We start from the raw sequence: 27,725 nt of genomic DNA, 5'->3' as shown, positions 1-27,725 counted from the left end.
AAAGGATTGCCTTGCTGAACACCAGTAGAAGTGAGAATAATATTATGCTTGTGACCAAGATGCAGCCTCCACAGGTTGAAAATGCAGATAATCTGAAATCTTGAAAAAACTGTTGCAAGCTTTAAGGAGTTGCAAACCCCCTCGGGTTGGCCTTTGACTCATCTACCTACAGAGTGTGTTTGTGGTACTTCTTTTACAGGTGAACATGCCTTTACTTGCTCCTATGGTGGTTATCCAACTTCACATCATAATGAGATCAGAGACTTTAAATTCCAATTAATGTCAAAAGTGTGTCCTAATGTAGCCACTGATCATGAACCTACTTTGCAGCCAGTTACCAATGAACGATTCTTTCATTGCTCTGCAAACACTGAATGTGGTGCTTGCTTGAAAGTAAGTGCTTGAGGTTTCTGGGGTGTTCACCATCAACAACCTTTCTTTGATGTTTGTGTTTTCAATCCGTTGGCAGCCACAAATTGTTGCAGTTCTTCTGCCAGCTGATTCTGATCACATGACCAAGAGAAACAAAGGACTTATGAACAATGTTTTCGTGAAATAGAGAGGGCGTCATTCACACCTCCTCTGTTTTCTGCTTTAGGTGGAATGAGCAAACCAACCAAAATAATTATTATATACAAATGACTAGCCTCACTTGCTAAAAACATGACCAGAAATATAATTTATTTATTTATTGATTAGCAAACCCATTGAAAGTAAAAATGCTAATGTACAGAAACAAAAATTTATCAGTGTCTATGTATTTTGCAAATGATTCTTGAAAGTAAGCAAGTCTATTATACTGTCTAGATCCTCCATATTTAAATTGTTACAGTCTGGTATCGATTTTGGTAAGAAAGAGTTACTAAATCAATTCGTTCTGGCATACAGTTGTAAGAGCTGCAAGGGGTGGTTTGTCCTGGTACTTGTTGCAGGAGATAGCACAGGAAGATACTGATTTGGAACATCAATTAATTTGTTTATAATAGCATCAGATGTGCCTGTTTCCTATGATCTTCCAGTGTTGGCCATTTCAATTCTATTAATATTTCAGTTATGCTGTCCCTATGATTCCTTCTCCAAGGTCTGTTCAACACAAAACGCGCAGCACAATGTTGTATCATCTCTATCTTGTGAATGAGTGTTTGTTGGTGTGGATTCCAGGTAGAAGAGCAGTAGTCAATAGATGGCAAGACAATTTGTTTATATGCATGTTCTTTTGAGTGAGACGGGCAATGGTGGAGGGTTATTCATAAAAATCCCAGTAGACAGTTAGCTTTATTGCATAGTGAATCTATGTGATGGGTCCACGACAACTTGTTATCTAAAAGTACTGAAATAGTGATGCTTCTCAACAACTTGTAAGGAGATCCTGTACATCGTATAGAAGAAATCACTTGCAGAATGTAGTGTAGATATCTGCATGATGCAACATTCGAAATGTTACATTCCAGTTGCCAAATATCAGCCCATGACAATAATGTGTCGAGATGACTATGAGTATCTTATATAATGTTCTCATCTCTTACTCATTGCAGATTGTCATTCTCCTTATTGCATTCAGCCATTATGTGTCTTCTTGGCAGCCGCTCTACTAGCTACTGGTCAGCCCCAGAAAGATCCAACAGACTTCTCTCTGGTGGTGTGCGAGGGAAAGCTCTCTTTGTCAGATTGAACTGTGATACAAATTTATGGGTACATGTATTATACAAAATTTAATACTGTATATGTTATTCTTGAAAGAAAAAACCTATTGTGCCAGGGTAGTTGCTTCAATTTTCCATGTCAGACTATCAGTAAGTGTTCATGTCATCTATTTCTAGTCAACTGCTAGGATTAGTCTGGCTAGTTTTAGCGATGTACAATGTCATGCACACGATCAATCATGCTGTCTTGAGTGCATGGGGTTGTTTTCATAACATTCCTTACATAACTGCACTGCATAGCTAACTGTACAGTATTTGCCCTATTATCTGCATAACTGTAGCTACTGTATTTGCCTAATTAGCCACATAACTTGGCTGTATGACTCATACAGTATAGTTAAAAATCAAACAAGAGTATAGGAGTTATGCCGAATATAGGGGTTTAACATCAAAATTAATTCAAATTCAATTCAAAATTCAAATTTATGCAGCTAATTGTTACAATAGGGAAATACAGCATGCAGTAGTACTTTGATCCCCCCATGCAAAATACAATAAGACAGCGTAAATGGTCAGCTCAGACCATTTTACCTGGACCAGTTGTGCATTGACAGATCCTGTATTCTTACATCACTGTTGCTCACACTGTTGAGATAGCTCTCACTTTTTCACCCTATGATAATAACTGCAGATAAATCTGTTTCATGAATATTAGCTGAGAAAAGTACAATGCATATATGATATGAAATGCAGTAAGGCATGTACATTGTGAATTTTAATTTGAAATCTTGAAAATCATCTATAATACTTAATTCCATTGGTTTAATACTACACTACCAGCAAAATTGGCACAAGACATATTTGTAAAGGTAGAAAATATAGCTACAGATGCAAGAAATGTTTATATTATTTTGGTGTTGAAGAGTTATATTGTTTATATTATGCTATAAACATATTACCATGTGTTTTGGTCTAATGTATTCAACAATAATAATATTATTTTATTTCAATTTTAGAATACAGCTGAAGTTGTAAATGATGCCACCTCGACAATATTTTGTGTTCACCACAGCTGTCATCATGATGATGGTCATTTATAGCATAATTACGTGGGTTTGGTATGGTGGACAGCAGATGGTAACAGTATTGCCACTTATTGAAAGGAGCTCACATCGTAAGTGTTGCAGTGCTAATATACATGCACACAGAATGCCAGATAATTGTGAATGTGTCGGTCTGCCAGTGCAACACACAAAATGAATTACCTTGATGGTTGTTTGTATGGGATCACCTATAGTTCTAATATATTGGACACAAAAACCACCTTAGACATCATTCCTCATTTCACTTGGATGGTTCTTTGCAAGGAACATTATAAATTAAGAACCTTGAGTGGGAGTATCAAAGCAAGATACAGTTCTATAAAGCCATTTTCTATAAAAGCCATTTTCTATAAAAGCCATTCAGAACACAACTAGTGCTGTTCTATATTGGGCAGTTATGAACACTTTTATAGACCCACAGTTCTGTATCAGGCCTGCTAGGCCTATTTGCAGGCTAACAGCCTGGTATGAGTGACAATTTATTTATTTATTTATTGATTGATTGATTGATTGATTGACCCATCAAGGGTATAACACTAATGTACAAAAAGGTCATGTAAGTGATTAACTAGCTATAACTAGATAAATAAAAGAATCTAGATTACAATTGCTTAAATACTCAATATTCAAGTTATTCCAATGTCCTTGGCAGAAATGAATAAAGATATCGGTTCGTTCTGGCATATATATACTGTTGCATAAACTTTTGATCATGGTTAGCCCTGGTAGTTGTTAAGGGGGATTGCACTGGCAAATACTGGGTAGGAATATGTAACAACTTGTTTACGAACTTAAATAGCAGAATTAAACGTGAATGTCTTTGGAAGGGATGGCCATTTTAACATCATTAGCATGTCAGTTACACTGTCTCTGTGGTTCCTCCTCCAAGGTTTGTTTAATACAAACCGTGCAGCACGATGTTGTAGCATTTCTAGTTTATGGGTGGATGTTTACTGGTATGGATCCCATATAGCAGAACAATACTCAATAGTTTATAAAACAATCTGTTTCTAAGCACACTCTTTTAAGTGAGATGGACAATGATGGAGGCTTCTACGTAGAAATCCTAGTAGTTGATTTGCTTTGTTTCAAGTCGAGTTAATGTGAGGGGTCCATGATAACTTGCTATCTAAAATTACTCCCAGATAGTGATGTTTTTCGACAACTTGTAGAGGGATTCTGTACATTGTATATGTAAGATTACTAGTAGAGTGTAGATACCCGTAGGATGCAGCACTTTTTGACATTGAACTTCATCTGCCAAATATCAGCCCATAATATTGTTAACTTGTCAAGGTCATCCTGAAATATCTTATGATCTTCTGGAGAATTAATAGGGTGATGAACTAGGCAATCATCAGCAAAGAGTCTAAGCTGGCTGTGAATATTGGTTGCTATGTCATTTATGTAGATAAGAAATAAAACTGGATCAAGCACTGATCCTTGTGGTACTCCTGATGTGACATTGCAAGGTGAAGAGCATACACCATCAACAACAACTTTCTGTGTACGGTTAGTAAGAAAGAATTGGATCCACTGCAGTAAGTTACCCATAGTAATCTAATTTATGGGTCAATCTGGTATGAGCAACTTTATCACATGCCTTTTCAAAGTCTAAAATGGCTAAATCAACTTGAAGTTTATTATCCACTGCTCTTGCTAAATCATCTACTACAAGGAAGAGTTGGGCTTCACATGATCGATTGGATCTGAATCCATACTGTACATCAGCTAGTATCTGATCTGACTCGAGGTGTTTCATTATCTGACTTACTAGGACATGCTCTAGAGTTTTGCATACAAGTAAAGTGAGAGATACTGGGCAACAATTTCCAGGGTCTGTCTTATCCCCTTTTTTTATATACTGGAGTGACATTTGCTTGTTTCCAAGAGACTGGTACTATACCATTTCTTAATGATTGCTTAAATAAATGAGTTAATATAGGAGCGGATTCAAATGCAGTATTCTTCAAAAAAGCAGCATGTATGTTATCAGGACCTGCAGATTTATTCACGTTGGATTTTAAAAGGAGGTTCCTCACTCCATTGAGTGTAATATCAATATCTGGGATGGATGTGTAAGGAGAGGTACCAGTATCTGGAATACTACTTGTGTCCTCAGCAGTAAATACTGACTCAAACTGTTTACTTAGAATCTCAATCTTTCCTATAGAATTGGTGATCATATCATCTGCCTGATTCTTTAATGCCTAAATTCCTACATTGTCCTGGTGTTTACCTTTAACATAATTCCAAAAACGTTTCAAGTTGTTTTGTGGATTTATTAAGTTGGATAGGTACCTTTGGTGTTGTTGGCACATAATACTTTTAGATTGATACTGTAATCTTTTATATTCATCCCAATCCTTTGCAAACTTGTATTTCTTAGCACGATTATACGTTCGTTGCTTTTTCTTGAGCAATCACTCATTGTAGCAAGCCAGTCTAGACTGATAGCTTGTCTGACTATGCTGGCTGGCCAGTCAACCCAACCAGTAAGATAAGAACCACTGGATCATAGTTTATATCTATAATATAATATATTTAATAAATAAATAGGCACTGGCATACTTAAAGATTTCAGTGATGGTTGTTTGTGGGTCAGCAGTGGACGTTTCTACTACATTTTCTATCTGTGTCTATCTATCTATCTATCTATATAATATATACCTGTATATATATATATATATATATATATATATATATTACATATAAAGAACTTTGCATGGGAGTATCAAAGCAAAAAGGTGTTCTATATTTGCCATAAAGGCGCACGTGTTCTATATTGGGCAGTTATAGAACACTTTAACAGACCACAGTTCTATATCAGGTAGTTATGGAGCTGCCAGGTCTGTTTTGTAGGCTGATAGCCTAAAGCCTACTTTGAGTGAGTAATCACTCATTCTGGTCCGTACAACCAATCAACCAAGCCAGTGTAGACTGACAACCTGAATGAGCTGGCTGACCAGTCAACTCGACCAGTAAGAGGAAAATCACTGGATTTAATTTATAGACACCTTGAAGATTCTGATGATGGTTGCTTGTGGTCAGCAGCAGTGAACGTTCTTAGTACGTTTACTTACATGAATGGACAAGTCCTAAGAATATTATGGAAATATGCTTATTAATTACCACAATCAAACCTTTAGGCAGGTTACATAGAGCCGGCACCGGTTGCACTGTTTTGCGGGCAGTAGAATGTTACGTGCATTAAAAAAAAATTATACAAAAAACCTAAGAAAGCAAAAAAAAAAAGTTGGTTAAGTGAGGGCTCAAACCCGGGCATCCATACTCATAAGCAATGTTTGTAATGATTATACCACCGGTGCTGCAGCTACTCATCTCTTTTAGTTTCTACCTTATAAACATCCGACTGAAGTGACTTCTATATATAACAAGAGTGAAGAAGAAACCAAAGCTGAACCCTAACCTACCCCTAATGCTAAGGAACTACTTTTCGCGTCCCCTAAATTTGAATGCTCGGGGAACTTACTAGACGCGTGCCCTAAAGTCGAATGCTCGGGGCATATTGGACGCGTACCAACTCTAGCTCGCCTAGACACAACTGGTTTGTTTGATAGTCCAGCAAATGATGGACTTGTGCTGGTAAAATAGCTGTTCACGTTCGTAACCGGTGCCGGTACTATATCCACTTTGAAAACTTTAAGTATTGAGAAGACGGACTAGTCTCACAAAACAACTAATGAAGGCGCAGCACATTGCAACGCAGGTGAAACACAGGCGCGATGCCTATTCTACCGATGATAACACTTCTCCGTGAGTTTCTAATTGTGTCGTGTGTCTTGTGTGTACCTCAAATCATAGATTATAATCTATATGCTCAAATTGACAGTTCTCTATACCAGATAAAGCACTGCCAGCTTTAGAAAATATTGAAGGAATTGATGGCAAACTTTATACCTCAGATATAGATAAATCCAATGCACTTAACAAGTTCTTTTCCAGCGTTTATACAAATGAGGACTCAAGTACAGCACCAACCTTTAACATAGACAAAAGTGATGACATCTCATTATACAGCATTACCATAGATCCATCTATTGAGAAACCATTAGGGAAAGTACATTAGCATACCGTAAATTATCGTGTAATCTATATCACGTGATTAGTCTGGTCTTCCTGGCCACGAGGTAATGGTGAAATGCCTCGCGGAATACAGTACGGATGTTCATACGACTGGTTAGTCTTTTATTCAGTCTATAGAGATTAGAATGGTAGTGAAGGAACACTTTCCTGAGCCTGTTTCGTCTCGAGGTTAGAGAACTGACTCGCTTTAATGTCACATCGGGTAGTAAAAGTTAGGTTAGGGTAAGAGTTAGGCAATCATTTATAATCTGCTAGGTTAGGGTTAGGGTAAGAGTTAGGCAATCATTTCTATTCTGTTAGGATTAGGGAACTGGATATGGGGAGTAATATTAGGTTAGGGTTAGGAAATAGTTTTAAAATATATGTACGAAGTTAGGGTTAGGCAGCCATTCAGAAGTCGATAGTAAAGATAGAAAGCTCTTGCAACTGAATTGGCTTGCAGTGTCTTTACTAGGGCTCAATAGTGTTTGACTTTTATAGCTAGAATTAGTAAGTATTATACAAGTAGTCACAGTAGCGAAGTGGTAGTGCATGAGGCTTGAAACCAAGCGGTCGAAGGTTCGATCCCCGCTGTAGTTCAATTTTTGTTTTTCGCTAAGTTTTGTACAGTCTGAAAACGTTTTCAATACGTTGTTTATAGATACCCACCATCGATTTCAGCTAGGAGGGGTATAAAAACGATGCACTGAAATTCACACTTGATGTGGCCTTGGAGCTGCAAGTCCGGAGTGAATGCACCCGGATGATGACGTAGCACACAACATGGGCTTGTGTGACGTCATCAGGTCACTTGAGATCACGTGAGCTTTAATTTCACGAAGTGCTAATGTGCTCTCCCTAACGCCTAGTCATCTATTGTGTTTGAAAAATTGGCTTCTCTTAAAACTGGTAAGGCACCTGGACCAGATGGATGGCCAGCGGAGGTTTTCAAACAGTGAGCAGATCAGTTATGTGTCCCTCTGTCTATCCTTTTTAACAAATCCTTAGAAAGTATATAGTGTACTACCAGATGATTGGAAAATTGGTTACATGACACCTATATACAAGAAGGGTAACAAGACTAAAGTAAACAATTATCGTCCCATTTGTCTAACGTATGTTGTCATTAAAATATTTGAATCTATTATAAAGGATACTCTGTCCAATTACCTCCCTGACAATAACTTACTCTCACCTAATCAGCATGGGTTTTTTCCTAGAAGATCATGTTGTACTCAACTACTACATGCTTTAAATGATTGGACCTTATCACTCGATGAACGTCTCTCTACTGATGTAGTTTATTTTGATTTCTCAAAAGCATTTGACAGCGTCCCACATACCAGACTTTTATTGAAACTTGGAATTAACAGTCAACTTTTGAGCTGGTTCAAAAGTTTTCTTACGGGTTGACGTCAATGTGTTAAAATTAATGGTGTCTTGTCACCTTGGGTAAAGGTTTCCAGCGGTGTCCCACAAGGTTCAATGCTTGGTCCGTTATTGTTTTCTCTATATGTTAACGAACTGCCATCACTTGTCTCCAGTCAGTTACTGATGTTTGCAGATGATATAAAGCTCTATTGTACCATCCGTTCTTCTGAAGACTGCCTTGTACTGCAAAATGACATAAATATCTTGCTTGACTGGTCAAAATGTTGGTTATTATCTTTTAATATTTTAAAATGCAAGGTCTTACATATTGGCAATGCTCCATACACCAGCAATTATACTATAGCAGGAATCCAGCTGGAGCTATTGGATAACGTTCGAGATCTTGGCATACAAATTGACTCAAAATTAAAATTTCATATTCATACAGATATGATAGTTAAAAAGGCCTACCGGATTCTAGGTCTCATTTGTAAATCATTTGAGTGTAAAGACCCTGATGTCATGGTAAAACACTTGTTCGCCCAATTGTTGAATATAACAATGTCATATGGGGACCTTTGACAATCAAAAACTTGAAAGAATACAGCGTAAAGCAACCAGAATGATTCCATCTATCAGCCATTTATCATACTACAACAGATTAAGACATCTAAACATACCATCTTTACAACACCATAGACGAAGGGGTGATTCGATCTATTTGTACCAAATTCTCAAAGGACATTATAACATAGAAAATCGTTTATTTACCCCATCCACTTTTGCTGTAACAAGAGGTCACACAAGGAAATTATTCAAACAGCACATGGCTAATTCGTATACAAGATCTAATTTTTATAGTAACAGAGTAATCAATGACTGGAATTCATTACCCCAATCTATTGTTGATTCTCCCTCTGTCAATGATTTTAAAACACTGCTGGACAGACACTACAGTAATTGCTTATTTGATTTTGTATAGTAATTAGAATAGCTAAGTACATAATTTATTTATGGATGTACAGGCATAAGCCTTTATCCTTAAAAATACAAAACAAAACACTGCCTTTCGCTCGTGCTATACAGGAAATATAGCACTCAAAGAGTGGTCTCGAGACGAAATACAGCACTCGGCTTTGCCCCGTGCTATATTTGTCTCTCGCCCACTCTTTTCGTGCTATATTTCCCGTATAGCACTCGCGGCAGTGCTTTATCTATATCAAAACTTGTGTAAGATATTCCGGGTTTCCGAATGGGTTACGCCCGTTTGTATAAAATAACACTGTCTTCTAAACAAGGCACCATAACTTCCGCGTACTCTGGTTGACAGACACGAAGTTTGGTTTATCAGATTCCTTGATGAAAGGCGATTCGATTCATGTGTAAGTTCTTTGTGTAGTAACGAAGGAGAAACTAAAAAGGAACCTTGTAACGCGAAATTTACGTGTTCAGAATGCCCATAAACTGAACACATGTTTTTCAACATATCTCTTTAAACTAACCTGTTTAACAAATTGTACGGTCGGAGTCTTAGTAAGTATCCTTCGCTGCGTAGAATGATACCAAATTTATCGAATTTAGTTGAGGATAACAACTTGTAAATTGGGATTTTCCCACCGAGATAATTAAATTTTCCAATAGGTTAATGTATGGAGCGCGTATTATGTCATCTTCAGCAGTAAACAACTGTCGCTATGGCAACATTTTCCCATTTGTACGGTTGGAATTGGATAGAGAAATTCAAGAGCTTTCTTTTATTGTATGGTGTGCTGTAGAGATTTTGTGAGTTAAAGGTTGTAAATTAGTGTTTTTGTGTGTAGTGTAAAATACATGTATTTTGAATTGGACAACAAATGACAAGGAATGATGAGATTTTATAATCAGCCTGTTTTACCAAGTTGAGGTATTAAAAAAGATATTAAACAGATATTAGATTTATTTAATGCATAATTCTTAATTTTTAAGGGTTTAACCCAGTGTTTTGAAAACTTTTAATGTTGACCACTTGATTTGACAAATCCCATTCATATGTTTTGACTATAAAGCTGAAAATGCAATTATCTATTTTCGTCAATCAGCTATCTCGCTAACCACTGCATATATCAGAGTGGTTTGTTTGCTTCATAAAACGCTCATCATCTAGCTTCGCCAAGTTTGTTAAGACGTTTCTAACTGCTGCCGTTTGCCATCTACAGCGCATTGAAAGCAGGGCTGTAGAGCAAAACTCACTGGAATTTTTATACAAACTGCATAGTGAACCGCAAGTAAACGCCTAAGCCATTCAACTTACGCACGCCTTTATAACCAGGTTTTACTCATCTCTAACCGGAAGTGTTGTTTGGTTAAATGGGTAGTGTGTATGCTTCATTGGGAATGAGTTGGGAGGAGACGAGTGCCACCCTTTGGTGACCACATGCCACCAAATCGCCATAGTGTACCTATCAGCCTAATAACTAGCCTCAAATCGACCGACAAGCAAAACTACTCACCGGCCATACTGGTGGTGGTGCTTAAGGATGCAGAGGAGTTCATAACTGTTAGGTAGTGAGTTCAAGTCCCAGCTGAAGCAACTTTTTTTTTCGCTTTGGCAATCTTTTTAGCTACTCCATTTTGCTTTTGGTTATATACAACTTTTTAATGAATTAGAAAATATTATCTAATCCAAAACAGCCAGACTGTAAAAAAAGTGTGCGGCCCTCAAAAAGGCTATGGTGAAAAAAGATGTGAAATCCAAGGTGGCGGCCAAGAAATGGCTGTGATGGTAGGTTAATGGTAAAAATTTTAATAATGACAATTCAGGTGAATTTTGTGCCGCTTCACAAATTTACCTGAATTGTCATTATTAAAATTTTTACCATTAACCTACCATCACAGCCATTTCTTGGCCACCACCTTGGATTTCACATCTTTTTTCACCATAGCCTTTTTGAGGGCCGCACACTTTTTTTACAGCCTGGCTGTTTTGGATTAGATTTCATTTCTTTTTGTATTTATATACCCCAAAGCCGACCTATGGCCGGCTTTGGGACTTTTTTAACCTATCTTTTTTTCTTTACTACAGGAAGAAGAAAAGATGAAGTAGATGTACTTTAAATATTTTATCAGTAAATGTACAAAATAATTATATATATATACATAATAATTATTATATTGATTACAGAAATCTCCATGGTGGTTCTTTGTAAGTGAACACTCTACAAGGTGACTTCTTCTAGATGCTCTCTCTACAGGGTGAATTGTTTTGTAGCTGAACGATCTACAAGGTAACTTCTTCTAGCTGATCTCTCTACAGGGTGATTTGATTGTAGCTGAATTCTGTACAGGTGATTTGTTTGCAGCTGAGCTATTTACAGAATGGTTTCTTTGTAGCTGAACTCTCTACAAGGTAACTTCTTCTAACTGATCTTTCTACAGGGCAATTTGTTTGTAGCTCAATTTTCTACAGCGTGATTTCTTTGCAGCTGAACTCTCTACATGGTGGTTTCTTTGTAGCTGAACTCTCTACAAGGAAATTTCTTCTAGCTGATCTCTCTACAGGGAGATTTGTTTGTAGCTGAACTATCTACAAGGTAATTTCTTCTAGCTGATCTCTCTACAGGGTGATTTGTTTTTCTGTACAGGTGATTTGTTTGCAGCTGAGCTCTTTACAAAATGGTTTCTCTGTAGCTGAACCCTCTACAAGGTGACTTTCTAACTGATGTCTCTACAAGGTGACTAGTTTGTAGCTGAACTCTCTACATGGTGGTTTCTTTGTAACTGAACTTTCTACAAGGTGACTTCTTCTTACTAGCTGATCTTTCTACAGGATAATTTGTTTGTAGCTGAACTCTCTACAAGGTAACTTCTTCTAGCTGATCTCTACAGGGTGGTTGTTTGTAGCTGAACTCTCTACAAGATAACTTCTTCTAGCTGATCTCTCTACAGGGTGGTTTGTCTGTAGCTGAATTCTGTATAGGTGATTTGTTTACACCTGAGCTCTTTACAGAATGGTTTCTTTGTAGCTGAATTCTCTACAAGGTGTCTTCTTCTAGCTGATGTCTCTACAAGGTCACTAGTTTGTAGCTGAGCTCTCTACATGGTGGTTTCTTTGTAGCTGAACTCTCTGCAAGGTAACTTCTTCTATTGATCTCTCTACAGGGCGATTTGTTTGTAGCTGAACTCTCTACACGGTGGTTTCTTTGTAACTGAACTCTCTACAAGGTGACTTCTTCTAGCTGATCTTTCTACAGGGTGATTTGTTTGAAGATGAACTCTCTATAAGGAAACTTCTTCTAGTTGATCTCTCTATATAGGGAGATTTGTTTGTAGCTAAACTCTCTACATGATGGTTTCTTTGTAGCTGAACTCTCTGCAAGGTAACTTCTTCTATTGATCTCTCTACAGGGCGATTTGTTTGTAGCTGAACTCTCTACATGGTGGTTTCTTTGTAACTGAACTCTCTACAAGGTGACTTCTTCTAGCTGATCTTTCTACAGGGTGATTTGTTTGAAGGTGAACTCTCTATAAGGAAACTTCTTCTAGCTGATCTCTCTACAGGGAAATTTGTTTGTAGCTGAACTCTCTACAGGTAATTTGTTTGCAGCTGAACTCTCTACATGATGGTTTCTTTGTAGCTGAACTCTCTACAAGGTAACTTATTCCAGCTGATCTCTCTACAGGAAGATTTGTTTGTAGCTGAACTCTCTACATGATCGTTTCTTTGTAGCTGAACTCTCTGCAAGGTAACTTCTTCTAGCTGAACTATCTCTTTCCATAGTTGCATGAACTCCCTACAAGGTAACTTCTTCTAGCTGATCTCTCTACATGGTGAATTGTTTGTAGCTGTTCTCTCTACAGTGTGACTTGTTTCTAGCTGATCTCTATACAGGTTACTTGTTTCTAGCTGATCTCTTGAATTCTCTTCAGGGTGACTGCTTTATTAGGATGACTGCTCTATTAGGATGACTGCTCTATTAGAGTATCTCGATCTCGCACTTGCTGCACCAAGTTGGATTTCGTGTTATAACTCCGCGGCTTTAAGTCTGATTCTTCTACACCATGGATGAGCCTTTCTAACATGATTACTCCATCTGTACAACGATTTTCAAAGCATTACCCCAAGCGGTTTATCTGGTAGGCGTGGCAAGCAGTTTTTTTTTATTAGTTAATCTTGATTGCGTAATTGTTACACACCGTTGGTTTTTTCATTGTATCTTCCTGGTTTTTCGCTCGATTTCTTTCAAACCACAAAAGGTTTGAGGTTCAATAGTTAACCAATTCGCCCACCGATTTTCAGCTTTTTCCCATACGCGGTTTACCCTGTAGACGTGACAACATATTGGTGCTATATTTCGTGAATAATCGCTCATAACTCTTTGCCTATTTATCGTATTCCAGCCAAAGTTGGTACAGAGATGAGCCTTTATACCCCCCTTGTTGCTGCCAAATTTCAAGGCGATCGGATATGGCGTTCGCGTTTTATAGCAGTTTTTGTAAGTGTGCGACAAGAGGAAGAAAAATAAGGAGAACAAGAAAACAAAAACCAAGAAACTAAGCCAATTTTTGAAGTCGCATATCTCGGGAACGCGTGAAGCGATTTCGCTCAAATTTGGAATGTGGAGTACTGAAGTTGGTGGGAGTGTCCACAGCAAAAATTGTCTTGTTTCGTCAAAGCAGCACAGAGCTACGGAGGTGCGAAAGTGCGTTTTCTTTCTTCCTGTCAATATACTCACGGGTGTTACGCGCCGGCTTCTTGGGCCGCACGACACACTACCGTGTGTCTTGATACAGTTGTAGGGCGTAGGGAACTGTATAAGTATTCCATCTAGTGCATTAGCTGGAGCTTATATGGTTTGGTGCTGTCTATACACATGCTTTTTAGTCTGTTTGCTTAGTATACTAAAATAGTGGAACTACTAACTATATGGGCAATAAAACTGGACATGCACATGTAACATTCTATCATCCTACTTGAATATGTAACATGTTCACTGACTAGGGCAAACACCATCACATTTTAGTGTTTTGGTATGTAATTTTTAGCTTGGTACAACCGGTTTTGTCTTCTTTCACTGTGTAGATTTCATGTCACCTCATCCATCTTATTTTGCATGACTACCTTTTTTCAGTTTTCAGTGTTTGTAAGCTTTATGTCACTGTAAGTATAGCTGTGTCCATTGCACACATGATTACAATATTGGATGGTACAAATAGCTACCAAACTTTTCAATGCTAAGTATCATGTTAAAAAGTATAGCTACTGACTAGAGCAATTATAGCCATACATGTATACGAGATAAATATTTAAGATTGAGTTGTCACAGTTCTCCTCTCTCTTCTGCACTTATATAACAGCTTCAAACACTAAGTGTTAAAGTACGTACTAGCAATAAGGATGTTGAATTAACAGGAATGGAATATGGCTATAGTATCAGAACAGAGAGCACAGATTATAGAAATGTGATGTAGGATAATAATTATATCACGTCAATATAGCTGCTCCATTTTGAATAGCCTTAAATCCTTATCATATACACAACTTAATGCGTGTTTTTGTCACTATAAGTTATTGATAGCCGGGACAGTACTATACTTAGCACCACATAGTTTGCACCTGTATGTACAATAAATTATTATTACACACAAGTACAATAAGAATTGCCTGTTCAAAATATGTGCACGCTCACATGCATAATTTCAGTGCACTAGAATATATCTACTTTAAACGTGACAAATTAATGCATGCATATACATTATACTGTGCATGAATTAGTACTGCATATTGATAGCTTGGTTCCCATTTTAAAAACTCACTATTGCATAGATGGTACTGCACGTAGGGCAGGTACCAATGCTATGTACTATAAAGTGATAACACCAGCCATGTATAATGTTGAATGTGTGGTTCTGTTTTATCGATGTGTGAATTTTAGTTAATCTGGAAATAGTCCTGCACGTAGGGCAGGTAACAATGCTAGTGTTCGCATAAACGGATGAGCCCTAAGAATATCACAGAAATATAGTATGTTTACTAAGTATCACAATTGAAAGCTTTTAGTCATTGAGAAGACTATAATACCAGTATCTAGGTTCATGCTACAGTATACGTCAAATTTAGACTACAACAAGTTTGATACTGAAATTTGATTGGCTGAAAACGTGGTCTCTAAATCTCGTAGAGCCACGGTTATGTCCAATAGAGACCATGCTCTGAGGCGATACGAAACACGATAATTACACGCCTGTAACATTGGCAACGCATGGGCATTTAAATGGCTAGTAACAGCCGTACTGAATTAGAGGGAGGTGTAATGGGCTTGTTTGTACTAATCAACACTACATTACTTACTTACAAGCAGCTGTCGAGGCACAACAACAGCAACAATGAGTTGTAGTCCACTCGCTGAGTCCAGTACTTCGATACATAGCACACGCCTGTAACATTGGCAACGAATGGGCGTTTAAACGGGTGGCAACAGCCACGCTGAGGTCCCGCCATATCGGGAGGTGTAGAGGGCTTGTTTCTAGTAATTAGCCATACATTTCCTATTTACAAGCAGCTGTCAACTCAAGGTACAATAACGAGTTGTAGTCTAAATAAGTTAGACGTCAAGAACCACTGGGTTCTACGGGATTTAGAAAACCCTCAGGCCCTTAGTAGCGCCCTCGCTGCGCTCAGGCGCTACAGCCCAGGGCCTTCGAGTTTTCTAAATCCTGTAGAACCCTGGTTCTTGACGTCTAACTATTATATAGCACTCAAAGAGTGGTCTCAAGATAAAAAATAGCACTAATGAGATTGCTACTTCTACGTTTTTGATTTTTAATTCTAGATAAAATATTAAAATACATAATGTTCCATTTTTATTTTAACTGTTCACATAAGAAATAAAAATAATTAAAACATGGGAATAGAGATTACTGAAACAAGAATCAAACAAGCCAGCATGTTAAGCACACAGAGATCTCTCAATGGATATGGTAGAAACTAAGGTAAAACAGTAGTTTCTCCATAAATCAGGGGCAAATGAGTACTGAGAATGCTTCTGTATAAACGTTTTTTGAGTCCAAATAGAGATCTCTGTGTGTTTAACATGCTGGCTAGTTTGACCCGGTTTCTTTACTTTACTCAGTGATCTCTATTCCCATGTTTTAATTTTTTAAATTATGGTTTAATAACTTTTTATAAAAATTCATTTATGGATAGCTAACATGATGATAAGCGGTGCTGGTGGTACTTGCTACATGTATTACACATGTATATCATCATGTACAGTAGCTGTTAAGTAGTCAGCTAGAGTTAACAAACACCAGTGTATTGTTTCCTTACTAGAATCTGCATTGTACTATACAGCTTTGACATATCCAACTATAGGAGGTGTAAAGTATGCTGTGGTCAGCAATAGTATGGCTTCTGATTTGTGCAGCTATGTGATCACAATTAAGTCAAGTATGCAGTGGTATACAACAACATTGTTGCTCTGGTATGAACTTATATACTGTGGTTAAATATAGGTAATGATGTAGGGTTTCCAAATGAACATGTTAATATAAATAGATTGGATACTTATTAAAACATATTAACATGTTGCTAATTGGTTACCCTTGCAGAGACTAAGTCAGAAGATCAATGGCAAAGTGAATGTACAAGAGGCAAATTTGCTTGAGAATGGGTGTTATCATTGTAATATGCATTTAAAAATAGGTCATGGATGTGAAAAAGACATAGGAAGGAAAGGTATGTAGTTTTTATCTCCAAAAAGTACTGACATTACTTTTGCTCTATACCCTGTGGACAATAATAAGATGAATAAAATGGCATTTTCAGTTCTACCTTTATTGGTTCTATGATTTCATACTTTCCAATGGACCTATGCTTCTTCCAAATTAACTTCTAATGCTTCTTTTGTGGTTGGGGAGTTTCCTAAGGTGGCATTTAGTTGAGTGTTCTATTAGGATTTCGGCAAAAACATAGGCGATCTCTATTATAAACCACTACCGTGGTTAATGATATATTACACACTAGGGATATACGGAACCCCCAAAGGTATATCCCACTAGTGAGTATTGTAAAAGTGTTGGCCTTTGTTTGGCCTCCAGGCTTGTGACTGTGGTCAGGCAGACAGGCAGGCAGATGAAAATTCGAGCTTCTGCGATATATATAAAAAAAATTTCTATATCTGACCACCTGGAGGTGTTTTTTTGTTTTCAATGCTGTATTTGATTTTAGATTGACTAATATTATTTCGTAAAGGTGATTTTTATCACGTAACACTGATCTTTCAGGTGGCTATATTTCCAAATGATCTTTTGGAAAGGTGTGGAAATACATGTATGGCACTATGGCCCTTCCAATGACTTGGAAAGCACCTGAAAGTTGATTGTTTTCTTGTAGTGTAAAATTCTAGGAGGCGGCATTATAGGCATGGCATGTGTCATTTTTAGGAATCCCTACTATTTGATACAGTACAGTAACATCTAGTCTCGCATGGCCAGACCACTATTTTCTTCGGGGTGGCACTTATTGATTGTCGAGAGAGCGCTTATAATCCCCAATTGAAAAGTTCCACCCCGAAGAAAATAGTGGTCTGGCCATGCGAGACTAAGTAATCAGTACCTTATACTGTAGCAAGGTTTCTATTTTCTTGAAACACTTTTCAGCAGGTTTTTATAAACTTTAAGCATTCATTCAACTGAATTTTCTGATATTTTAGGACTATAATATACCCAAGACCAAGCCCAAGACATACTATTTTGTAGGGACCACAAATTAAAGGAGTAGGTGTGGCCCACGAAATAACATCACCCAACAACCAGCCTCAATTTTCCCTGATGACGATGAGGCAGTATTGGTTAGGTAAAACTAAGCCCAAAACAAGCTTTCAGATCGACCCGAAATGCTTTGAACAAGTTGCTACAGAGTATTTAAAAATGAATTTTCTACCGTGACTGATTGATCATGATGCCTTCAGAGTAAGCATAACTCGATAACTGCTAAGGCTACGGACTTGCTTTTTCACTGTTCGACGTTGCTTCGACCCGAGAGGTGCCTTTTGGCATACCGCAGTACGTACAATGCATTCTTCATGGACTTACCAGTGTCCTCATTTGTGTCCCATTCATCATTGCTGACAGCGAAAAGTGTAGATTTGTCAGTAGCACGTGATGGCTTCTCTTCGAAATGGGAAATTGTGTGTAACAGGTTGAACATAGCTGACAACGAAGCGTAATGGATACTTCACTTTTCAGATGATAATTGATATAGCTGGGCTGCGCAGAGCTAGTCTCGCATAGCCAGACCCACTCTTCGTGCGGTGCTTATCAATTGATAATTATAAGCGCCTAGCTGCGAGAGGGTCTGGTATAGTTCGAATAGCAAAGTTGTTCTGACACCCTGAGTTTTTTCCGGGTGATAATGAAACACCTGGTTAACTTTCATCATGCCACGTCATATTGTGGGTTGTTAGCAAATTCCTTTCTTTATTGACAGTAAGCCACTAGTCCGCAATATGACATGGCGTGATGAAAGTTAACCAGGTGTTTCATTATCACCCTGAAAAAACTCAGGGTGTCAGAACAACTTTGCTATTCGAACTATACCAGACCCTCTCGCAGCTAGGCGCTTATAATTATCAATCGATAAGCGCCGCGCGAAGAGTGGGTCTGGCTACGCGAGACTAGCGCAGAGCGATCATCCAGGTTGGGGCAAATGCCCCCCACCTTGTGGAGGAGCCATATTTCTGATTAAAATACTAAACTTTAAGCCAGGCCAACATCAGCTCACAACAATGTGCATATTTTACTACCATTTATTACAAAATCACCTGAAACTAAAGTGAATCAAAGTAAAACTAGCTACGATACTGTCACCCAGCACCTTCGTGCGTGCTAAGTGCCTCTAAAAATAATTACCGTGTTGCTGTTGTTTAAGAGATTCAGAGTGTTTTAAACAGCTTTAAAGACTTCACAGCCATCTGCAAATGCCAAAATGGTAAAAATCAACAATGAGATACTACTAAGAGGTGTATTATTTGCTGCTTCAAAAATGCAGCAACTAACAAGAGGATCTGGCTCTCCCTAACCACCTACAACTTCCCTGTTTGTGTCCCCCCCTTTCCAGGTCCTGGATCCGCCCCTAGATGTGGTATGCACGGGCTCACCAATCATAATAATTATTTACAAAAAAGTTAACAAACAAGTACACAAAAAAATTGGAATTTTCTACTAGTGTAAGGACCACAGTACATCGATAAAAAGTGCTAAAACAAGCTGGAGTAGTGCACGATATTAAATCATAGTAAAACAATAAGAAGTGTTGTATCCCCAGCTTCTTATTGCTTTACTGTGATTTAATATTGTGCACTACTCCAGCTTGTTTCAGTAGTTATTATTGATGTGCTATGGTCCCTACTCTAGTTGAAAATTCCAAATTTTTTTGTGTACCTGTACATCATAGACTCATTATTATTATTATTAACACTTTACAGTGTCCAGCACTGAAGGTCTGACAGCAACATGTGCTGCAGCCTTAATTAGGATTACCTAACGTAATTTCAAGGACTTAGACCTATTCTATGTCCTCCTTTGGTACCCTTTCTTCTTCCACCACCACATAATGGACAGGAAGCATGCAAATATATCAGGTAGGCTAATGACCTGCACATCAAAAAAGGCAAAACTCAACTTTACGCCTGAACGTGTGCCCCAACATACGTAGCTATCACAGTAAATGTCAATATTTCCTTAACAAGTGGATTGAATGCAGAGACACTTCCTATATTGTTCTTCATTTGTAATGCTGTGTAATAGATAGAATATAGCTGAAAATGAAGCATAATGGGTGAGTTCACTTTTCAGTAATAACATGATTTCAGATGCCTGGATTTGCACCTTTTCCACACATCATGTTACATACCAGTAAACAAAATGATGTAATACTTGACTCCTTGCACTGATTAACTTGCTTGTAGTTTCAAAATGCAGCAAGATGCTTTAGCTCCACGCATGAAAAATTTCAGGCAATTATATCTTTGGTATGATAAAAGTAATTGTTATGTAGCTTCAAAGTTCAAAAATGGGTCATATTTTGTGTGTGAAAAGATTGATTTCTTTATGCTTCTTTTTATGTGATATATGCGGGTTCATTAGTTGTACTGTAATTATGTTATAAAAAAGAAACAAACAATTAGAAGGAATTAAGTTGGATTACAAAGGATAGCTAAAAAGTAGTGAACAAAAGAGGTTGTCTATATACTACCTGCTGCAGGATGTAGAGGCATAGGTACCCATGGGTGTTTAGGCACCCATTATATTTCTAACCAGAATTAAATTACTAAGGCAGTATTATTCTTCTTTTTCTACCATATAGCCTAAATATTTCGAGGTTGAGCAATGTTGCTAAAAATAATTTTTTTGTGGATTTGCAAACACTCCCAAAATTTATTAGACTATATGGAGGTCTAAATATTTCAAGGCCAAAACTGCAAAATCAGCGAAAATTTTCCCTCTCGAAATATTTAGGTTAAATGGTAACTTGCAAGTGATTCCATATGCCTTGATCTGGCTTCAATCATAGTCCATAGGCTTAAACAAAAGGGCAAGTTATAATAACCAGAACCGGAATCAGGAATGGAATGGAATGGTCACTCTGATAACTCCACTATCAACCACACTAGTTGTATGAAGGTAAGTTTTGGAGGGAGTATGGAAAACCCGGAACACCGGAACAACCCGGAACAGTGCTATTTTTGTGTTTGGAGTCACGTGCAAGCACTAGCATGCAAGATTATAAATAATACACAGAGGAATGAACAAAAATTTTTCTGTTAACATGTTCTATAGCATATATATAATCCTTACTTGTAGCAAATCTGCAGGGTATTAAATAAATCAACAGAAAAGCAAGCATTAATTAGGATTGGCGCATGTAACCATGCATCCTAAACCAACCCCAGCTATCTCAGCTACACTCCATAGCCTTAACTAATAACCAAACGATTTGAAAGATAATGCAACTTCTAGCTAGTACTGTGCTAAGTCGCTACAATCCCAGAGGAGGGCGGAAGCGGTTTAAAAGCCGTTAAAATAAATAATGTTAAACCATCGGTTTCTGGATGAGCTAGAATGTGTGGACAATGTAACAAAGTGTGGTACCATTGTTTGGTTTAGAATATAAATACCTTGCTAGTACTAGTATTGCTATATGCGCAAAATATTTTCCATCAGTTTTGCCTAGAAAACTAAGTGCTTTTACAAAACAAAATACACCACTTTAATCCTTACACGAAGCACAACGAAAATATCTAGTGATCATCAGTGATCACCACCATTCGTTAGTTTTGTATTGAGACTATTGAGGTTCACGTGATTAAACTATGTAATTAAGGTAATATTTTCAAGTAGCGCCTAAAGCGCTTCCGCCCTCCTCTGCTACAATCCATATTTGTACTGAAGAATGCCTCTAATAAATTCGGTCACTAACCACCAGTAGGCTAGCTAACTTGTGTTAAGTGTAGCAAAACTATGTATTGGGATTTTAGTAATTGTGTAGTTAGGAACACTTAGATGGAAATTTTGGGTGAGAAAGATGGTTTTCAGATAAATGATTTAATGCGTATTCCAATTAATGATCACTCTCATGTTAATTCATGGTGTACCCTGCAGATTTTTTACAAATAAGAATAATAGAAATGTTGTAGAGCTTATTAGCAGACAAAAATTTCTCCAGTGTGGAGTCTTTATAATCTGGCATGCCAGTGCTTGCACGTGATTCCAATCGCAAAATAACAGTTCCAGGTTGTTCCGGCATTCCGGGTTTTCCATACTCCCAAGTTTTTGGTGAGTTCGAGGTGAGCTAGGGTTGGAGCAAGCGAAGCCGGGCCAACCCTAGCTCACCTCGAACCCACCAAAAACTTACTTTCATACAGACAGTGAAAGGTATCATTATGCTTAACACACAAACCTCAGGTTAGGTTAGGGTCGGGTTCAGCTTTGGTTTCTTCTTCACCTGGTTTAGTCATTCCGTTCCGTTCCATTCCTGATTCCAGTTCCGGTTATTATAACTTGCCAAACAAAAGTGTGGCAATGGCGGATCCAGGATGGGGCATTTGGGGCAAATACCCCCTCACCTTGTGGAGGAGCTAAACTTCATGTCAGGCCAAGATCAGTTTATAAATCTCATGAAAATATGCACATTTTACTATTATAGCATTTACAAATTTGCTTGAAACTAAAGCACAGCCAGCAAATTCAAGCTAGCTGTGAAATACCATATAGCCTAAATATTTTGAAAAGCTGTTAGGTACAGTAAATTACCATTATAACTTAGAAAAAACATGACACCAAAAGGTACAAAAAACAAAAATACTTGTCACAATGGACACTCAAACCACAGACTTCCAGCCTGAAGAGCAGTGTTCCTAACCACTGTATAGATATAATAATGATTTACATTTGTGACATTTAAATATGGCAAAAATAAGAAAGCTGGCAGTTCCCATACCCTAACCTAATGTTTTAAAACGTTGTCCTAATCCTACTCGCGCTTCTTCCTAACCATAAGGATGCTTTTCCTAATCCTAAGGGAGCTGTTCATAATCCTAAGGGCGCTGTTCCTAATCCTAGGGGCGTTTTCTAACCCTAGGGGTACTGTTACTAATCCTAGGAACACAGTAAGCATGAGAGTAAGAGCAAAATTACACGAAATTACGATAAAACTGAAGTGGTATATGTAATGGCTAGAAAATATTTCGAGGGGGAGATTTTTTGCTGATTTCGCAGTTTTGGGGGTTATCAGCAAAAATTTAGCCTTGAAATATTTAGACCTCCATATAGTCTAATACATTTTGGGAATGTTTACAAATCTGCAAAAATTTTTTGTTAGCAACACTGCTTAACCTCGAAATATTTGTCCTGGAAATATTAAGGCTATACGGTAGTCACCCAGCACCTTCGTGCATGCTAAGCGCCTCTAAAATAATTATTGTGTTGCTGTTGTTTAAGACATTCAGAGCCTTTAAAACAGCTTTTAAGACTTTACAACCATCTGCAAAGGCAAAAACAGCAAAAATCAACAGTGAGACACTACTATAAGAGGTGATTATTTGCTACTTCACAAACACAGCAACTAGCAAGAGAATCTGACTCTCCCCAACCACCTACAACTTAGTTTGTGCCTCTCCCCTTGCTAGCTCCTTAATCCACCCCTGATGTGGTACAAGTGCATTAAAATACTATAATACAAGTCATCTCGTCAAAGATCAAGATACTCAAAGAGAGCAGTTATATACCCTAATAAAACAGTCAGAGTAGCATTATTACAAGCAGTAATTTAAAAGTTTATCAGTAATATTATTCTAAACAGAGTTGCTGATTCCACTCTTCAATGTACCATTTTAGTGTGATTAGAAATTCTTTGCAGATGTTAATCTTATTAATAATTATCTTCCTAAGCCGATTTAATCCATAACTGAAGTATCATACAGTACAATAGTACTGTTTGGTAGGGACCACAAAGGAGTAGGCGTGGTACACAAAATAACAACACCCTAAAACCAGCCTCAATTTTCCCTGATGATGATGAGGCAGTATTGGTTAGGCAAAACTAAGCCCAAAAACAAGCCTTCAGATTGACCCAAAATGCTTTTGCCAAGTTGCTACGGAATTTAAAGAAGATTATTTAATGGAATTTTCGGGAGTAACTGACTGACTGATACCTTCAGATAAGCTGTAACTCAACAAAGGCTAAGGCTATGGGCTTGATTTTTTCACTGTTCGACATTGTTTCGGCCCTTTTGGCATACTGCAGTATGTACAATGCATTCTTCATGGACTTACCAGTGTCCTCCTTTGTGTCCCATTCATCTTTGCTGACAGCAAAAAGTGTCGATTTGATGGTAGCATGTGATGGCCTCCTTTCGTAATGGAAACCGTCCGTATTTTTCATAGTGGCTACTTTGATTGCAGAGGTGCTTTTCGAACAGTTCTTGATATGTACTGCTGTGTAACGGGTTGAACATAGCCGACAACGAAGTGTAATGGATACTTCACTTTTCAGACGATAATTGATATAACTGGGGCACGCGGCACTATTTCTTTCTTTCGGTATGCATGGATTTCAGAGGTGCTTTTTGAACAGTTCTTGATTTGAAATACTATGTAATGGGTTGAAACCGACATAACTGACAATGGATACTTCACTTTTCAGACGATAATTTAAATATCTGGGATGTTCGGTGCCATTTCAGATGCAGTATACCAGTTCACCAGTCATAATAATTAGTTACAAAAAAGTTAACAAACAAGTACACAAAAATTTTTGGAATTTTCAACTAGAGTAGGGACCATAGCACATCGATAAAAAAGTACTGAAATAAGCTGGAGTATATAGTCCATGATATTAAATACGGTAAAACAATAAGAAGTGTTATATCCCTACTGTGCTCAAGATACCATAATAAAAATACACAATAGGGATACAACACTTCTTATTGTTTTACTGTGATTGAATATCTTGTTTACTGTGATTTAATATCGTGCACTACTCCAGCTTGTTTCAGTACTTTTTATCGATGTGCTATGGACCCTACTCTAGTTGAAAATTCCTTTTTTTTTGCCCATTATTATATCTGCAGATATAGACAGCCTCTCTTGTTTCACTACATTTTAGTTATTCCCTTGTTTTTTTTTCTTTGATCCCTAAAAATTTTTAATTTTTACTTTTACCTGTAATTATACCTATATAATATTTGAATAATGTTGTACATCAGAACATGTTCAAAACATTGCACCCTTACCAGAGCAGTAAGGTCAGGGTGATTAGCATTAGCATCATTGCAGTCATTTCCTTGACTGCTATATATTATATTATACCACTTTTGCACCTCAGATCAAAGGAAAGCCAGTGCACATATATCACATATTACACTGACTCAGAATGTTGAAGAGATATACACACTGCCTTAACCAGATATACGCACTGTTTACAGTGTGTATATCTCATTAAGGCAGTGCTTTTATCTCGTTAACACAAGACATTGAACACCTAATAGGTTTATCTCACCCAGAAATCGTCAGAACTTTGTTAGGTTATGTTTTTATACCTCTTCTCTTATATAGGAAACCAAGTAAACTGTGATTGAATTTTGCCAAACAAGATGTGATTGTGGGATGGAATTTTAATGCACCAACAGTAGTTTTATGGTTGTGAATACACTAATAAAATAACATTATTTAATTAATTAATTAGCACCTACATTACTGATATACATAACAGCAGAAACATACAAGGCTTAAAATGCAGTTCTTTACAGAAGCACAGCAGAAACAATAAAACCTAATGTATAATTATATAAGTTGAGCTGGGTCCTGAAAAACAGCTAAAAATTTTAAGTGGATTTTCTTTCAAGTGAGTTAAGATTTCAGTCAACCAGATGATTAGTAGTGACAGCAAGGGTGTCAACAACAGACATGTATACTTTGGCTCCATTACAAGCTTGGGAAAGAGCTATAATGGCCGCAGTAGTTTTATGGCTTCCCATAGGAAATGTATGGTGAAAATTTTGATTGGCTGTAAATATTGTGTCAGACATTTGAACAAAATGATTTTGAAATATTTTTAGTGGTGCTGCAAATGAGATTTCAAGATCATGTGGAATTGTAACCGTGAGTTATTATTTGCGGTATCCAGCTCAATGTGTACATACTATAACTAACATGCATTAAATAAATCAGTTATTATGCTATTATGCATAACAATGACGAAGGTGTAATAATAACCATATAACTACAGTTGATACATTAAAATTCCGTCCCACAATCACATCTTGTTTGACCAGAAATTGTCAGATTTCTGTTGTGTTTATACATCTCTTCTCTTATATTAAGAAACCAAGTAAGCTGTGATTGTGGGATTGTATTAGGTGTGCAGTGGCTGAATGTGCCAAAGTAGAACATATTAATTATACCACAGTTACTTGTGCTTTGCCTGACATATATGATACTTTTTGGTGGGGTGCATCCTTACAATTTATTAGTATTGACCCTTGTATTTTTCATTCTGTAGCTGTGTGCAAGCACTTTACTTGTGAAAGCTATGCAAAGTTAAACTGTAATAGAATTTCTTCAGTTCTTAATGACTATGCTGAGCATCACAGGCAAGTAGTGACACAAAAGAAAAAAGTAAAATTTCTTAAGTTTGTTTGCAACCGTTTGTGTGGTGGTTATGGAAACAGAATACTAGGAATTACAGTAATGCTAATGCTTTCAATTGTTAGCAATAGAACTTTTTTAATAGAAATGAAGCATCCTTTTGACATCAACAAATTAATGCATCCAAATGCTATTAAATGGAATTATGTTCCTCCTCGGGCTCTTGTTACCACTGAAGTGACCTTTCCATTGGTAGACAACCACAACAGAGTAAATTGGCCATCATTTTCTAAAGCTATTTTAAATGAAACTAATGATATGGTTGTGGTAAGCACTAATTATGGATTTGACAAGTTTTTTACATTATGTGATGATAATTTGGCTAAACTAGTGTATGACAAGTTTGGTATAACTGAAACTGACAATATGTTTTCTTACGGATGTGTCGCACGTTACTTGTTTACATATGATAAGATAGTAAATGATGCTATAAATAAGGAGATGCAAGATCTTCATTTGACACCTGGATCATATGTATCAGCACACTTGCGAACTAAACAAATAAATGGTGATGTGCACCCAGCAGAGCTCAAGAGTCCTATACAGCATTTTCAATGCAGTATTATGGTAGCAAAGAATTTGAGTAGCAACTTAAAATTTCCTGTTTACTTTATATCAGACTCAGAATATGTAGATAACCTTGCAAATGAACTGTACAGTGGTGATATTGTTACCAGTCCCGTCCACAAGATACATGTTGATCGAGCCAAACAGCTCGGTCTATCAACAGATTCTCTCATAGATGGATTTATTGGAGCACTAGTGAACCTAGAGGTAGCTTCAAGGAGTGCGGCATTTGTAAGAAGAGGTAGTTCTTTTGCAGATGTGATACAAAGTATTGGACAATTTCCTGAATGTTCTGTGATTAGAAAATAATATTTTAAATGCTACAGTGTTGTTTTAGTTTTATAACTGCACTTGTTTATACACTGTACATGTAACCTGACACTATTTCATATGAATACACTGCTTTACTTTTAGCTATTAAACTAAAGGAAACTGTATTTTTCTAAGAATATAGCTAAAGCAATATAGTGAAAACCAATTAAAATAGTAGCCGTAACTCAATAAACAAGCAAAAGGAAAAATAGATAATAGCAATGCAACAACAAGGCAGGTGATCTAGCTACATCTGCAGCTATACTGGCAGGCATTTAATTCCTACTTTAGTCATCACAGAGTATAGCCATAAGTATAGGGATTATATGTTCACTTAGTACAGCTAGCTACAGTTCTACCATTGTTTCATTACCGTTTATTCCTATGACCACTACTCAAATAATTATAGTATACCTTATACCAACAACTTTTGAAGAAAGTCCAGGTTAAATTTTAGATG

General features: G+C 37.2%; 1 protein-coding gene across 2 annotated transcripts in view; it reads left to right on the top strand.

Moving 5' to 3' along the window:
• LOC136268109 (uncharacterized) overlaps positions 1–27,380 on the top strand; it is a 67,633-nt gene extending 40,253 nt beyond the window's left edge. For both annotated transcript variants that reach the window (XM_066063447.1, XM_066063378.1), the window contains 2 exons: positions 2,660–2,817; positions 26,241–27,380. In XM_066063447.1, the coding sequence (XP_065919519.1) occupies positions 2,679–2,817; positions 26,241–27,262 (1,161 nt within the window). In that variant the 5' untranslated portion in view covers positions 2,660–2,678 and the 3' untranslated portion in view covers positions 27,263–27,380. The remainder of the gene's footprint in view (positions 1–2,659; positions 2,818–26,240) is intronic.
• Positions 27,381–27,725: the final 345 nt, after the last annotated feature.

The sequence above is a fragment of the Dysidea avara genome, chromosome 1 (genome assembly GCF_963678975.1).
Source record: "Dysidea avara chromosome 1, odDysAvar1.4, whole genome shotgun sequence".
Lineage (NCBI taxonomy): Eukaryota > Metazoa > Porifera > Demospongiae > Dictyoceratida > Dysideidae > Dysidea > Dysidea avara.
The sequence above is the reverse complement of the archived record's forward strand: the minus strand, read 5'-3'. Positions and strand labels throughout refer to the sequence as shown.